A 17,059-nucleotide genomic window follows, 5' to 3' on the forward strand; every position below is an offset into this window, starting at 1 on the left:
GCTTCTGCAGTTTCTCACTGGAATCAGCCACCAGTGCTGTATCATCAGCAAGCAACAACTGACTCACTTCCCAAGCTCTCTCATCCACAACAGACTGCATACTTGCCCCTCTTTCCAAAACTCTTGCATTCACCTCCCTAACAACCCCATCCATAAACAAGTTAAACAACCATGGAGACATCACGCACCCCTGCCACAAACCAACATTCACTAAGAACCGATCACTTTCCTCTCTTCATACACGTACACATGCCTTACATCCTCGATAAAAACTTTTCACTGCTTCTAACAACTTACCTACCACACCATATATTCTTAATACCTTCCACAGAGGATCTCTATCAACCCTATCATATGCCTTCTTCAGATCCATAAATGCTACATACAAATCCATTTTCTTTTCTAAGTATTTCTCATACATTTTTCAAAGCAGACACCTGATCCACACATCCTCTACCACTTCTGAAACCACACTGCTCTTCCCCAGTCTGATGCTCTGTACATGCCTTCACCCTCTCAATCAATACCCTCCCATATGATTTACCTGGAATACTCAACAAACTTATACATCTGTAATTTGAGCACTCACTCTTATCCCCTTTGCCTTTGTACAATGGCACTATGCAAGCATTCCCCCAATCCTCAGGCACCTCACCATGAGTCATACATACATTAAATAACCTTACCAACCAGTCAACAATACAGTCACCCCCTTTTTTAATAAACTCCACTGCAATACCATCCAAACCTGCTGCCTTGCCAGCTTTTATCTTCCACAAAGCTTTTACTACCTCTTCTCTGTTTACCAAATCATTCTCCCTAACCCTCTCACTTTGCACACCACCTTGACCAAAACACCCTATATCTGCCACTCTGTCATTAAACACATTCAACAAACCTTCAAAATACTCACTCCGTCTCACATCACCACTACTTGTTATCACCTCCCCATTTGCCCCCTTCACTGAAGTTCCCATTTGACCCCTTGTCTTATGCACTTTATTTACTTCCTTCCAAAACATCTTTTTATTCTCCTTAAAATTTAATGATACTCTCTCACCCCAACTCTCATATTTGTCCTCTTTTTTGCCTCTTGCACCTTTCTCTTGACCTCCTGCCTCTTTCTTTTGTACATCTCCCACTCATTTGCATTATTTCCCTACAAAAATTGTCCAAATGCCTCTCTCTTCTCCTTCACTAATAATCTTACTTCTTCTTCCCACCACTCACTGCCCTTTCTAATCTGCCCACCTTCCACACTTCTCATGCCGCAAGCTTCTTTTGCACAAGCCATCACTGCGTCCCTAGATACATCCCATTCCTACCCCACTCCCCTTTCGTCCTTTGTTCTCACCTTTTTCCATTCTGTACTCAGTCTCTCCTGGTACTTCCTCACACAAGTCTGTATATATTATCAATATTTATATGTTTTATATTATTATCATACTTTGACGCTGTCTACCGCATTAGTGAGGTAGCGCAGGAAACAGACGAAAGAATGGCCCAACCCACCAACGTACACATGTATATACATAAACGCCCACACACATACATATACATACCTGTACATTTCAATGTATACATACATATACATACACAGACATATGCATACATACACATATACATATTCATACATGCATCCTTCCTCCATTTCTGCCGCCACCCTGCCACACATGAAATAACACGCACCTCCCCCCATGTGTGTGCGAGGTAGTGCCATGAAACAACCAGCTTTCTTTGAATCTAACAAGTTAACTATTTTATATTGCTACTGATGTAAGTGTTCATAGGTATAATTGATGACCCTGTTACTACTGATGTATGTGTTATTGCCTTTTCTTTCATGCTGTTTGCTAACAATCCATTTTCTTTCAATAGAGCTATGGACAACCAGTGCCGGCTGTTGTGGCTAAAACGTTCATGGCTCCAGGTGGACCCAAGTTCACCTCAACATTGATGACACTTACACGCATAGCAATACACTCTTCTCTTGTCAAGAAAGGTAAGAGATGTTACTTTGAATTTCTCTCTAATTCTAATATTTTGAGTCTTGTCATCAGCGTACATGACTTTATTTTATTAGAAGATAGTACATCCAAAATTGGTTTCATGCACTTTGTTCACTGCTTTTCTTTCTGAATGCCTCCATATTGGTGCCTCATTGTTATGCACTACATCATTTGCATATTTTCATACTTCTAGTGTTTACCAAGATTTATACTGAATTAATATAGGACTTGTAATGGAAATTGAGACAATTTGAGATTGCACATTTTTCACTTCTGCAGAGTTCCTGGGCATTATAGAGATGGCACTTGCTCACAGGATTGAAATGCCATTTTATCTGCAAAGTAGAGATATTCATGAAAATTCACCCTCAGACTTATCAGTTAGAAAGTGTATGTGACCAGATGAGTCTTTTTTCTTTACCTGTTCTTGGTGCTACCTCAATGATGGAGGAACAAGTATCAAAAACAAACAAGAAAAAACATTGGGTGTATTTGCTGTGAAAAGATGTCTGAGGTGAATGTGGATATCTCAACTTTCCCTATGGAGAAATTTTTTTGGACAGTCCTTGGCTTGGCGTTTAACCTCTTAATGTTTTGTGATGGGTATTTACTCGACCTGAGTGATGCCTTTAGACAGATATTTGTGCATTGAGTTTCATGCCTCAATTTCAAGGCTATGTACTGAGCTTGGGTGATGTCTGAGGTGGCATCGCATGATAATTTTCCCTACAGTCAGTCGTCCTTCAGCCATACTAGTGAGAGAACACATTTGTAAGTTTTCCAAGAAGGAAGTGGAGTGGCTTTTAACTAGATTTAGACAACCAGACAGATGACCCTGAATTATTTGTCTTTTATGGATGCTGGTTCTTCCAGCATTGAAAGTTGACCAAGATGAGGCAGGAGGTTTTTAAGGGAAAGTTAGGGGTATTTTTGCAAGTGCCCACTTGACCTTCACAGTGTTACATCTGACTGGTATAGAGGGTAATTTTACACACTTTTGTAGTTTTGCTGTTATAGACAAGTTATCGATGAATCGTATGCATTTTATATATCTGTTTGTCTATCTATCTTTCTGTCTGTTTATCTATCTATTCATCTATATCTCTTGTGCCTGTTCCCTACAGGAACTCCCTAAATGAGGTGGCCTTAACAATAGTCTGCATAACTAGTGAACTCCAGTGCCATTTCTTAGCTTTAGTGCCTCACCCTTAACAGGCCAATGGCAGAGGGCATCTTTAGGGCAGTGTTTGTAGAGGCAACTACCTAATGTTCCTTCTGACTACTTCTTCATAATGCTCCTGCTTTATGTTCCTACCTATTACATCTACCTGATACTCATGTCTAAATGTTCTTAAGCACATTGATTAACAAGAAAATATTTATCATATAAGAGAAAATTATAATTGTTTTTCATTGTTTTTCCAGTGCTCTTTACCTTTAGGAAAAGGAGCTTTTTCCCACATCAGTATGCCTTTAGCTATGGTTTATTCCATTTGTCCTGGTAGCTGTATATTCTTGTATTTCAAAAAGATGTTCGTGATTTACTTTATCCAACTTGTTCAGAATTTTGAACTTTTGGATTGTTGCCAAAAAGGCCATGTTTTTTAATGGAGAAGAGATCAAATCATTTTAGCCTTCCTTTGTATGCCAAATTTCTAAGGGATGGGGTTAATTTTATTGCATGTCTTTGTACTTGCCCTAATTTTTCAACTCTTTGATAGTTTGGTGACCAAAACTGGACTGCATAATCAAGGTGTGGCCCTACTAGAAAATCATAAAGTGTGAGAATTGTTTCTGGTGTTTTGTAATCTATGTTCCGGGCTATGAAACCTAACATTTAGTTGCCTTGTTTACTTGCTGCTTGACACTGTTTAGTTTATTTCAGATTGTTGCTTATGACAACTCCAAGGTCCTTTTCTTCATTTACTTAGAGTTTCTGAATAGTATAGTCAAAAGGATAACCTTTTATTAATGATGGCTTCTTGTTCTTCACTTCACTAATATTTGCTTTTTCTATTTCTTGTTTGTACAGCTCCAGGCTGCATCCTCCACTTTCCTACTTACAGTCGTAATTTGGACTTGAACCACGAAACTTTACTTCTGTTACGAGCATCTAAGTATGCTCATCATCGGAACTTTATCATGAAACAGAAGATTCATCACGAAGTCTTGACAAGTTGTCAGGACAAAGCAAAGTGAGTATTCAGATAACAGCATACCTTGATATTTATAACTATTTATCAGTAACTTTCCATGAGACTTGAAAAATTTCAAGCAATCCAATCATTTGTTTTTTTTACTAACATCCCTTGAATTCAGCTGCAGTACCATCAACTCCAGCTCCCATTTCACATTGCAACTAGACTTTTCCCTCCTCTTTTCCCTTCACCAAACCACTTTCCATGATTTTCTTACTTTGCACACCTCTCCAACCCAAAAACCTTGCAAGATATCTTCAAGATAATTTGACAAAATGAGTGAAATGATATGAAATTTTGATAACTAAAACTTCCTTTTAATACTGTATATGAACTTAAATACATATTTTTTCTCACTCTTGATTGTGGGAGTAGGGGCTGGAAACCCTCCCCTTCTTGTATTTCAGTTTCTAAAAGAGTAAACAGAGGGAGCCAGGCGGGGAGTGCTCATCTTTCTCGAAAGCTCAGGCTGGGGTATCTGAATATGTGTGGATATAACCGAGATGAGAAGAGAGGAGAGATAGGTAGTATGTTTGAGGAAAGAAACTTGGATGTTCTGGCTCTGAGTGAAATGAAACTCAAGGGTAAAGGGAAAGAATGGTTTATGAAATGTCCTAGGAGTAAAGTCAGGGGTTGGTGAGAGGACAAGAGCTAAGAAAGGAGTAGCACAACTCTTGAAGCATGAGTTGTGGGAGTGTGTGATAGAGTGTAAGAAAGTAATTTTTAGATTGATGTTGGTAAAACTGAAAGTGGGTGGTGAGAGATAGTTGATTTTTCGTGCCAATGCACTTGGCTATAAGAAGAAAGAGCATGAGAGGCAAGTGTTTTGGGAGCAGCTGAGTGAGTGTCAGCAGTTCTGGTGCACGAAACCAGGTATTATTGATGGGTAATTTTGATGCGGAGGTAAATAATGTAGTAGTTAAGGAATAATTGGTAATTGGTGTGCATGGGGTATTCACTGTTATGAATGTAAATGGTGAAGACCTTGTGGAGTTGTGTGCTGAAAAAAAAATGGTGCTTGGGAATACCTGGTTTAAGAAGAGACATACACAAGTGTATGTATGTGAGTAGGAGAGATGGTCAGTGGGCATTATCAGACTACATAATAATGATAGATGTGTAAAAGAGACTTTTGGCTGTAAATGTGCTGAAAGGTGAAGCGGTGGGATGTCTGATCACTTTCTTCTTTAGGTGAGGATAAAGATTTGGAGAGTTTTCAAAAAAGAGGAAATAATGTTAGGAAGAAGAGAGTGGTGAATGTAAGTAAGCTTGGAAAGGAGACTTGTGTGAAGAAATGCCAGTTGAGATTGAGAACAAATGAAGTGAGGGGAGTGGGTGAAGAATGGAATGTATTTAGGGAAGCAATGATGGTATGTGCAAGAGATACATGTGGTATGTAAAATGTGGGTGGTGGGCAGATTAGAAAGGGTAGAGAGTGATGGGATAAAGAAGTAAAGTTGCTAGTGAAAGAGAAAAGAAAGGCATTTGGGCACTACTTACAGGAAGGGAGTGAAATTGTTTGGGAAATGTACAAGAGAAAGTGGCCGGAAGTCAAAGTGGAAGATGTAGGGGTTGAAAGAGAGGGCAAATGAGAGTTAGGGTGAGAGAGTATCTTTTAACTTTGGGGAGGATGAAAAGATGCTTTGGAAGGAGGTAAATAGTATGCAAAAGACAAGAGAACAAATGAGAACATCAGTGATTGGGGGGATGGGAAGAGGGGAAGTGATAACTTGTAGTGATGAAGTGAGTATTTTGAAGGATTGTTGAATGTGTTTGGTGATATAGTGGCTGATGTAGGGTGTTTTGGCTGGGTTGGTATGCAAGGTGAGATGATCATGGAGAGTGGTTTAATGAAGAGCAAAGAGGTGGTGAAATCCTTGCGGAAGATGAAATGCAGCAAGGTGGCTGGAATGGATGGTATTGCAATTGAATATATTAAGAAAGGGGGTGACTGTGTTGTTGGTTGGTTGGTAAGGATATTCATTGTATGTGTGGATCATGGTGAAGTGGTTGAGGGTTGGCAGAATGCATGTCTAGTGCCATGTATAAAGAATAAGAAGATGAAGGTAAGTGTTCAAAATACAAATGTACACATTTGTTGAGCACACCTGGTAAGTTTTATGGGAAGATTTTGATTGAAAGAGTGACGGCATGTACAGACCATCAGATTGGGGAGGGTCACTGTGGTTTCAGAAGTGGTAGAAGGTGTATGGATTAGGTGTTTGCTTTTAGGAATGTGTATGAGAAATGCTTAGAAAAACAGATAGATTTGTATGTGGCATTTATGGATCTGGGAAAGGCATGAAATAAGGTTATTCGATGCTTTTTGTAAGTTATTGAGAATATATGGTGTGGAAGGTAAGCTACTACAATTAGTAAAAAGTTTTGATCAAGGGTGTAAGATATAAGTGAAAAGAGGGGAGAGTGAATGGTTCCCAGTGAAGGTTTGTCTGCAGCAGGGTGTGTTATGTCATCATGTTTGTTTGATTTGATTATGGATGGGGTGGTGAGGGAGGTAAATGCTGGAGTCTTGGAGAGAAAGGCATGTATGCTGTCTGTTGGGGATGAAAGGGCCTGGGAAGTGAGTCAGTTGTTGTTCACCGATGAAACAGCATTGGTCGCTGATTCGAATGAGAAACTGTAGAAGTTAATGAAATGTGTTTGGGAGGGTGTGTGAAAGCAGAAAGTTGAGAATAAATGTGAATAAAAGCAAGGCAGTAAAAGCTTTGTGGAAGATGAAAGCCGGCAAGGCAGCGGGTTTGGATGGTATTGCAGTGGAATTTATTAAAAAAGGGGGTGACTATCGTTGACTGGTTGGTAAGGTTATTTAATGTACGCATGACTCATGGTGAGGTGCCTGAGGATTGGCGGAATGCTTGCATAGTGCCATTGTACAAAGGCAAAGGGGATAAAAGTGAGTGCTCAAATTACAGAGGTATAAGTTTGTTGAGTATTCCTGGGAAATTATACGGGAGGGTATTGATTAAGAGGGTGAAGGCATGTACAGAGCATCAGATTAGGGAAGAGCAGTGTGGTTTCAGAAGTGGTAGAGGATATGTGGATCAGGTGTTTGCTTTGAAGAATGTATGTGAGAAATACTTAGAAAAGCAAATGGATTTGTATGTAGCATTCATGGATCTGGAGGAGGCATAGACAGGCATTGATAGAGATGCTCTGTAGAAGGTATTAAGAATATATGGTGTGGGAGGCAAGTTATTAGAAGCAGTGAAAAGATTTTATCGAGGATGTAAGGCATGTGTACATGTAGGAAGAGTGGAAAGTGATTGGCTCTCAGTGAATGTAGGTTTGCGGCAGGGGTATGTGATGTCTCCATGGTTGTTTAATTTGTTTATGGATGGGGTTGTTAGGGAGGTGAATGCAAGAGTTTTGGAAAGAGGGGCAAGTATACAGTCTGTTGTGGATGAGAGAGCTTGGGAAGTGAGTCAGTTGTTGTTTGCTGATGATACAGCGCTGGTGGCTGGTTCATGTGAGAAACTGCAGAAGCTGGTGACTGACTTTGATAAAGTGTGTGTGAAAGAAGAAAGCTGAGAGTAAATGTGAATAAGAGCAAGGTTATTAGGTACAGTAGGGTTGAGGGTTAAGTCAATTGGGAGGTAAGTTTGAATGGAGAAAAACTAGAGGAAGTGAAATGTTTTAGATATCTTGGAGTGGATTTGGCAGCGGATGGAACCATGGAAGCGGAAGTGAATCATAGGGTGGGGGAGGGGGCGAAAATCTTGGGAGCCTTGAAGAATGTGTGGAAGTCGAGAACATTATCTCGGAAAGCAAAAATGGGTATGTTTGAAGGAATAGTGGTTCCAACAATGTTATATGGTTACGAGGCGTGGCCTATGGATAGAGTTGTGCGGAGGAGGGTGGATGTGCTGGAAATGTGATGTTTGAGGACAATATGTGGTGTGAGGTGGTTTGATCGAGTAAGTAATAACAGGGTAAGAGAGATGTGTTTTAATAAAAAGAATGTGGTTGAGAGAGCAGAAGAGGGTGTTTTGAAATGGTTTGGTCACATGGAGAGAATGAGCGAGGAAAGATTGACCAAGAGGATATATGTGTCAGAGGTGGAGGGAATGAGGAGAAGTGGGAGACCAAATTGGAGATGGAAAGATGGAGTGAAAAATATTTTAAGTGATTGGGGCCTAAACATGCAGGAGGGTGAAAGGCGTGCAAGGAATAGAGTGAAATGGAATGATGTGGTATACCGGGGTCAACGTGCTGTCAATGGAGTGAACCAGGGCATGTGAAGCGTCTGGGGTAAACCATGGAAAGTTCTGTGGGGCCTGGATGTGGAAAGGGAGCTGTGGTTTCGGTGCATTATTACATGACAGCTAGAGACTGAGTGTGAACGAAAGTGGCTTTTGTTTTCTTTTCCTAGCGCTACCTCGCACACATGAGTTGGAGGGGGTTGTTATTGCATGTGTGGCGAGGTGGTGATGGGAATGAATAAAGGCAGACAGTATGAATTATGTACATGTGTATATATGTATATGTCTGTGTGTGTATATATATGTATACGTTGAGGTGTATAGGTATGTATATTTGCGTATGTGGACATGTATGTATATACATGTGTAGATGGGTGGGTTGGGCCATTCTTTCGTCTGTTTCCTTGTGCTACCTCACTAACGCGGGAGACAGTGACAAAGCAAAATGATAATAATAATGGAAAAAAAAAAAGGCAAGGTTATTATATTGAGGAGGGTTGAGGGACAAGTTAGTTTGGATGAAAGTTTGAATTGAGAGAATTGGAGGAAGTGGAGTGTTTTAGATATCTGGGTGTGGACTTGGTAACAAATGGAACCTTGGAAGCAGAAGTGAGTCATAGGATGGGGGAGGGAACGAAGGTTCAGGGAGCAATGAAGAATGTGTGGAATGAGTGAAATTTGTCTCGAAGGGCCAAATGGGTGTTTGTAGGAATAGTCATCCCAACAATATTATATGGGCTATAGATAAGGTTGTACAAAGGAAGGTGGATGTGCTGGAAATGAAATGTTTAAGGGCAGTATGTGGAGTGTAAGCTGGTTTGATTGAGTAAGTAATGAAAGGATAAGAGAGATATGTGGAAATAAAAAGAGTGTGGTTGAGAGAGCAGAAGAGGGTGTATTGAAATGATTTGGACATATGGAGAGAATGAGTGAGGAAAGGTTGACAAAAAGGATATATATATGTTAGAAGTGGATGGAACAAGGAGAACTGAAAGACCAAATTTGAGATGGAAGGATGGAGGGAAAATGATTTTGAGTGATTGAACCCTGAACATGCAGGAGTGTGAAAGGTGAGCTCATAATAGAGCAAATTGGAACAATTTGGTGTACTGAAGTCAACATGCCATCAGTGATTTGAACCAGGGCATGTGAAACATTTATGGTAAACTATGGAAAGGTCTTTGGAACCTGAATGTGGATAGGGAGCTGTGGTTTTGGTGCATTACACATGGCAGTTAGAGCATGAGTGTGAACGGATGTGCCCTTCCTTTATTTTTTTCCTGGCACTACCTTCCTGACTCAGGGTTGTGCAATCGGGTGTGGGGGAAGAGGAGAGAGTGTATATGTTATCTTTTTCTTTTCCTTCATGCATTTGTGCCATTTCCTATGGGGTGGCTAGGCATCAGGAATGGATGAAGGTGAGCAAGTATGAATACAGATGCTCCTTGACATATGTCCGAGTTCTGTTCTGACCAACCTGTCATATCTCGAAATGGACGTAAGTCAGATGTATGTCAGCACAGCATTGAGAATTTGCCTACCTGTACAGCATTCTTTTATCCTACTCAGTTTCTATAATGATTATCTAATTTCTTATTAACCAGCTTTGTTATATGATTCTGTAGTTTATTCTTACCTTTTATTTAAGATTCTTTAGTTCACAGATTGATTCATCCATACTTTCAATTAACTTTTTGTCAGCGCTTGCTGCTTCACCTGTGACTCACATGTTGTGCAAGCTATATTTTCTTTTAAATCTATTGATCCAACCATGACTTGCTCTGAAGTTCTTGATATAATCCTCTCCTGCTTGCTCCTTCAAGGTTTCAAAAAGACCTATAGTCTTTGCCTGAATTGTTGGTAAGCTTAGTGGTACATGTTTTTAAATATGATCCTCCATCCACAGCATCAACAACTTTTCCATTTCGTGGATGGGCCCTTGTTGTTGCTTTGTTATCATTGTAAACTTCATACTCACTGAACATTTCACTGCTTTGCATATTTTTTCTTTGTCCTTTCCTTCCTTCTTCCTTCATACTATTCGCCATTTCCCGCATTAGCGAGGTAGCGTTAAGAACAGAGGACTGGGCCTTTGAGGGAATATCCTCACCTGGCCCCCTTCTCTGATCCTTCTTTTGGAAAATACAAAAAAAAAAAAAAAAAAAAAAAAAAAAAAAATGAGAGGGGAGGATTTTCAGCCCCCTGCTCCCTTCCCTTTTAGTCGCCTTCTACGACACCCGGGGAATACGTGGGAAGTATTCTTTCTCCCCTATCCCCAGGGATAAAATCTTTGTCCTTTAAGATTGTGGATACCATTGAATGAGACAGCTACAGATCATGTGCAGTCACATTAACTTTTTTTCCTCCTCCATATTAGGTGATTACTTTCATTTTCAGTTCCACATTTGAGTGTCTTTCTTGGCTTCTTGCCAGATCTTTCTACATGTGATGGGCTTTTCCTTTTGTCCGTCATCTTCTGTGGGGTTTAATACAAAAATGGTTTAATCCAGCTAGAAAATTTGTTAGATTTACTTCAGTAACACGTGTTTACTGAATGGTAATCAAGAGAGATGCTGTGATGTATAAAAAATCCTTGGATCATCTGACATTCACTATCATACACATGCAGCCGTTAGCACTGGTGGACGTACGAACAAGTGTATTATACTTAATATTATACTTAATCGCTGTTTCCTGCATCAGTGAGGTAGCACCAGGAAACACACAAAGAATGGCCCATCCACACATATACATATTTTTTTTTTTTTTTTTTTTTTTGCTTTGTTGCTGTCTCCCGCGTTTGCGAGGTAGCACAAGGAAACAGACAAAAGAAATGGCCCAACCCACCCCCATACACATGTATATACATACGTCCACACACACAAATATACATACCTACACAGCTCTCCATGGTTTACCCCAGACGCTTCACATACCCTGATTTAATCCACTGACAGCACGTCAACCCCGGTAAACCACATCGATCCAATTCACTCTATTCCTTGCCCTCCTTTCACCCTCCTGCACATTCAGGCCCCGATCACACAAAATCTTTTTCACTTCATCTTTCCACCTCCAATTTGGTCTCCCACTTCTCCTCGTTCCCTCCACCTCCGACACATATATCCTCTTGGTCAATTTTTCCTCACTCATTCTCTCCATGTGCCTAAACCATTTCAAAACACCCTCGTCTGCTCTCTCAACCACGCTCTTTTTATTTCCACACATCTCTCTTACCCTTACGTTACTTACTCGATCAAACCAACTCACACCACACATTGTCCTCAAACATCTCATTTCCAGCACATCCATCCTCCTGCGCACAACTCTATCCATAGCCCACGCCTCGCAACCATACAACATTGTTGGAACCACTATTCCTTCAAACATACCCATTTTTGCTTTCCGAGATAATGTTCTCGACTTCCACACATTCTTCAAGGCTCCCAGGATTTTCGCCCCCTCCCCCACCCTATGATCCACTTCTGCTTCCATGGTTCCATCCACTGCCAGATACACTCCCAGATATCTAAAACACTTTACTTCCTCCAGTTTTTCTCCATTCAAACTTACCTCCCAGTTGACTTGACCCTCAACCCTACTGTACCTAATTATCTTGCTCTTATTCACATTTACTCTTAACTTTCTTCTTTCACACACTTTACCAAACTCAGTCACCAGCTTCTGCAGTTTCTCACATGAATCAGCCACCAGCACTGTATCATCAGCGAACAACAACTGACTCACTTCCCAAGCTCTCTCATCCCCAACAGACTTCATACTTGCCCCTCTTTCCAAAACTCTTGCATTCACTTCCCTAACAACCCCATCCATAAACAAATTACACAACCATGGAGACATCACACACCCCTGCCGCAAACCTACATTCACTGAGAATCAATCACTTTCCTCTCTTCCTACACGTACACATGCCTTACATCCTCGATAAAAACTTTTCACTGCTTCTAACAACTTGCCTCCCACACCATATATTCTTAATACCTTCCACAGAGCATCTCTATCATATGCCGTCTCCAGATCCATAAATGCTACATACAAATCCATTTGCTTTTCTAAGTATTTCTCACATACATTCTTCAAAGCAAACACCTGATCCACACATCCTCTACCACTTCTGAAACCACACTGCTCTTCCCCAATCTGATGCTCTGTACATGCCTTCACCCTTTCAATCAATACCCTCCCATATAATTTACCAGGAATACTCAACAAACTTATACCTCTGTAATTTGAGCACTCACTCTTATCCCCTTTGCCTTTGTACAATGGCACTATGCACGCATTCCGCCAATCCTCAGGCGGTTTTCAGAAAAGAAGAGTGAATGTTGGGGTGAAGAAGGTGGTGAGAGTAAGTGAGCTTGGGAAGGAGACCTGTGTGAAGAAGTATCAGGAGAGTCTGTGTACAGAATGGAAAAAGGTGAGAACAATGGAAGTAAGGGGAGTGGGGGAGGAATGGGATGTATTTAGGGAATCAGTGATGGATTGCGCAAAAGATGCTTGTGGCATGAGAAGAGTGGGAGGTGGGCTGTTTAGAAAGGGTAGTGAGTGGTGGGATGAAGAAGTAAGAGTATTAGTGAAAGAGAAGAGAGAGGCATTTGGACGATTTTTGCAGGGAAAAAATGCAATTGAGTGGGAGAAGTATAAAAGAAAGAGACAGGAGGTCAAGAGAAAGGTGCAAGAGGTGAAAAAAAGGGCAAATGAGAGTTGGGGTGAGAGACTATCAGTAAATTTTAGGGAGAATAAAAAGATGTTCTGGAAGGAGGTAAATAGGGTGCGTAAGACAAGGGAGCAAATGGGAACTTCAGTGAAGGGCGTAAATGGGGAGGTGATAACAAGTAGTGGTGATGTGAGAAGGAGATGGAATGAGTATTTTAAAGGTTTGTTGAATGTGTCTGATGACAGAGTAGCAGATATAGGGTGTTTGGGTCGAGGTGGTGTGCAAAGTGAGAGGGTTAGGGAAAATGATTTGGTAAACAGAGAAGAGGTAGTAAAAGCTTTGCGGAAGATGAAAGCCGGCAAGGCAGCAGGTTTGGATGGTATTGCAGTGGAATTTATTAAAAAAGGGGGTGACTGTATTGTTGACTGGTTGGTAAGGTTATTTAATGTATGTATATATATATATATATATATATATATATATATATATATATATATATATATATATATATATTTTTTTTTTTTTTTTTTTTACTTTGTCGCTGTCTCCCGCGTTTGCGAGGTAGCGCAAGGAAACAGACGAAAGAAATGGCCCAACCCCCCCCCATACACATGTATATACATACGTCCACACACGCAAATATGCATACCTACACAGCTTTCCATGGTTTACCCCAGACGCTTCACATGCCTTGATTCAATCCACTGACAGCACGTCAACCCCGGTATACCACATCGCTCCAATTCACTCTATTCCTTGCCCTCCTTTCACCCTCCTGCATGTTCAGGCCCCGATCACACAAAATCTTTTTCACTCCATCTTTCCACCTCCAATTTGGTCTCCCTCTTCTCCTCGTTCCCTCCACCTCCGACACATATATTCTCTTGGTCAATCTTTCCTCACTCATTCTCTCCATGTGCCCAAACCATTTCAAAACACCCTCTTCTGCTCTCTCAACCACGCTCTTTTTATTTCCACACATCTCTCTTACCCTTACGTTACTTACTCGATCAAACCAACTCACACCACACATTGTCCTCAAACATCTCATTTCCAGCACATCCATCCTCCTGCGCACAACTCTATCCATAGCCCACGCCTCGCAACCATACAACATTGTTGGAACCACTATTCCTTCAAACATACCCATTTTTGCTTTCCAAGATAATGTTCTCGACTTCCACACATTCTTCAAGTCTCCCAGGATTTTTGCCCCCTCCCCCACCCTATGATCCACTTCCGCTTCCATGGTTCCATCCACTGCCAGATCCACTTCCAGATATCTAAAACACTTTACTTCCTCCAGTTTTTCTCCATTCAAACTTACCTCCCAATTGACTTGACCCTCAACCCTACTGTACCTAATAACCTTGCTCTTATTCATATTTACTCTTAACTTTCTTCTTTCACACACTTTACCAAACTCAGTCACCAGCTTCTGCAGTTTCTCACATGAATCAGCCACCAGCACTGTATCATCAGCGAACAACAACTGACTCACTTCCCAAGCTCTCTCATCCCCAACAGACTTCATACTTGCCCCTCTTTCCAAAACTCTTGCATTTACCTCCCTAAGAACCCCATCCATAAACAAATTAAACAACCATGGAGACATCACACACCCCTGCCGCAAACCTACATTCACTGAGAACCAATCACTTTCCTCTCTTCCTACACGTACACATGCCTTACATCCTCGATAAAAACTTTTCACTGCTTCTAACAACTTTCCTCCCACACCATATATTCTTAATACCTTCCACAGAGCATCTCTATCAACTCTTTCATATGCCTTCTCCAGATCCATGAATGCTACATACAAATCCATTTGCTTTTCTAAGTATTTCTCACATACATTCTTCAAAGCAAACACCTGATCCACACATCCTCTACCACTTCTGAAACCACACTGGTCTTCCCCAATCTGATATATATATATATATATATATATATATATATATTTTTTTTTTTTTCATACTATTTGCCATTTCCCGCGTTAGCGAGGTAGCGTTAAGAACAGAGAACTGGGCCTTAGAGAGAATATCCTCACCTGACCCCCTTCTCTGTTCCTTCTTTTGGAAAATTAAAAAAAAAAAAAAAAACAAGAAAGGGGAGGATTTCCAGCCACCCGCTCCCTCCCCTTTTAGTCGCCTTCTACGACACGCAGGGAATATGTGGGAAGTATTCTTTCTCCCCTATCCCCAGGGATATATATATGAAGTCGCGGGAGACAGCGACAAAGTATAAAAAAAAAAAAAAAAAAAAAAATATATATATATATATTCTTTTTTTCAAACTATTCGCCATTTCCCGCATTAGCGAGGTAGCGTTAAGAACAGAGGACTGGACTTGCGCTACCTTGCAAACGCGGGTGACAGCGACAAAGCAAAAAAAAAAAAATATATATATATATATATTTTTTTTTTTTTTTTTTTTTTTTTTTTTTTATACTTTGTCGCTGTCTCCCGCGTTTGCGAGGTAGCGCAAGGAAACAGACGAAAGAAATGGCCCAACCCCCCCCCCCATACACATGTACATACACACGTCCACACACGCAAATATACATACCTACACAGCTTTCCATGGTTTACCCCAGACGCTTCACATGCCTTGCTTCAATCCACTGACAGCACGTCAACCCCTGTATACCACATGACTCCAATTCACTCTATTTCTTGCCCTCCTTTCACCCTCCTGCATGTTCAGGCCCCGATCACACAAAATCTTTTTCACTCCATCTTTCCACCTCCAATTTGGTCTCCCTCTTCTCCTCGTTCCCTCCACCTCCGACACATATATTCTCTTGGTCAATCTTTCCTCACTCATTCTCTCCATGTGCCCAAACCATTTCAAAACACCCTCTTCTGCTCTCTCAACCACGCTCTTTTTATTTCCACACATCTCTCTTACCCTTACGTTACTTACTCGATCAAACCACCTCACACCACACATTGTCCTCAAACATATCATTTCCAGCACATCCATCCTCCTGCGCACATCTCTATCCATAGCCCACGCCTCGCAACCATACAACATTGTTGGAACCACTATTCCCTCAAACATACCCATTTTTTCTTTCCGAGATAATGTTCTCGACTTCCACACATTTTATTATATTATTTCATATATTTATTTTTATTTTATTTTGCTTTGTCGCTGTCTCCCGCATTTGCGAGGTAGCACAAGGAAACAGACGAAAGAAATGACCCAACCCACCCCCATACACATGTATGTACACATATATATACACACACAGACACATACATATATACCCATGCACACAATCCACACTGTCTGCCTCCACTCATTCCCATCGCCACCTCGCCACACATTGAATACCATCCCCCTCCCCCCTCATGTGTCCGGGGTAGCGCTAGGAAAAGACAACAAAGGCCTCATTTGTTCACACTCACCTGTAGGAAGAGAGGAAAGTGATTCGTTCTCAGTGAATGTAGGTTTGCGGCAGGTGTGTGATGTCTCCATGGTTGTTTAATTTGTTTATGGATGGGGTTGTTAGGGAGGTAAATGCAAGAGTTTTGGAAAGAGGGGCAAGTATGAAGTCTGTTGGGGATGAGAGAGCTTGGGAAGCGAGTCAGTTGTTGTTCGCTGATGATACAGCGCTGGTGGCTGATTCATATGAGAAACTGCAGAAGCTGGTGACTGAGTTTGGTAAAGTGTGTGAAAGAAGAAAGTTAAGAGTAAATATGAATAAGAGCAAGGTTATTAGGTACAGTAGGGTTGAGGGTCAAGTCAATTGGGAGGTAAGTTTGAATGGAGAAAAACTGGAGGAAGTAAAGTGTTTTAGATATCTGGAAGTGGATCTGGCAGTGGATGGAACCATGGAAGCGGAAGTGGATCATAGGGTGGGGGAGGGGGCAAAAATCCTGGGAGACTTGAAGAATGTGTGGAAGTCGAGAACATTATCTTGGAAAGCAAAAATGGGTATGTTTGAAG

At 41.0% G+C, this 17,059-nt stretch overlaps 1 protein-coding gene across 1 annotated transcript in view; it reads left to right on the forward strand.

Moving 5' to 3' along the window:
* LOC139749354 (uncharacterized) overlaps window positions 1-17,059 on the forward strand; it is a 175,935-nt gene that overhangs the window by 28,353 nt on the left and 130,523 nt on the right. The window contains exons 4-5 of the mRNA XM_071663072.1: window positions 1,879-2,002; window positions 4,042-4,204. Coding sequence (XP_071519173.1) covers window positions 1,879-2,002; window positions 4,042-4,204 — 287 coding nt within the window. The remainder of the gene's footprint in view (window positions 1-1,878; window positions 2,003-4,041; window positions 4,205-17,059) is intronic.

The sequence above is a fragment of the Panulirus ornatus genome, chromosome 7 (assembly GCF_036320965.1).
Source record: "Panulirus ornatus isolate Po-2019 chromosome 7, ASM3632096v1, whole genome shotgun sequence".
Taxonomy (NCBI): domain Eukaryota; kingdom Metazoa; phylum Arthropoda; class Malacostraca; order Decapoda; family Palinuridae; genus Panulirus; species Panulirus ornatus.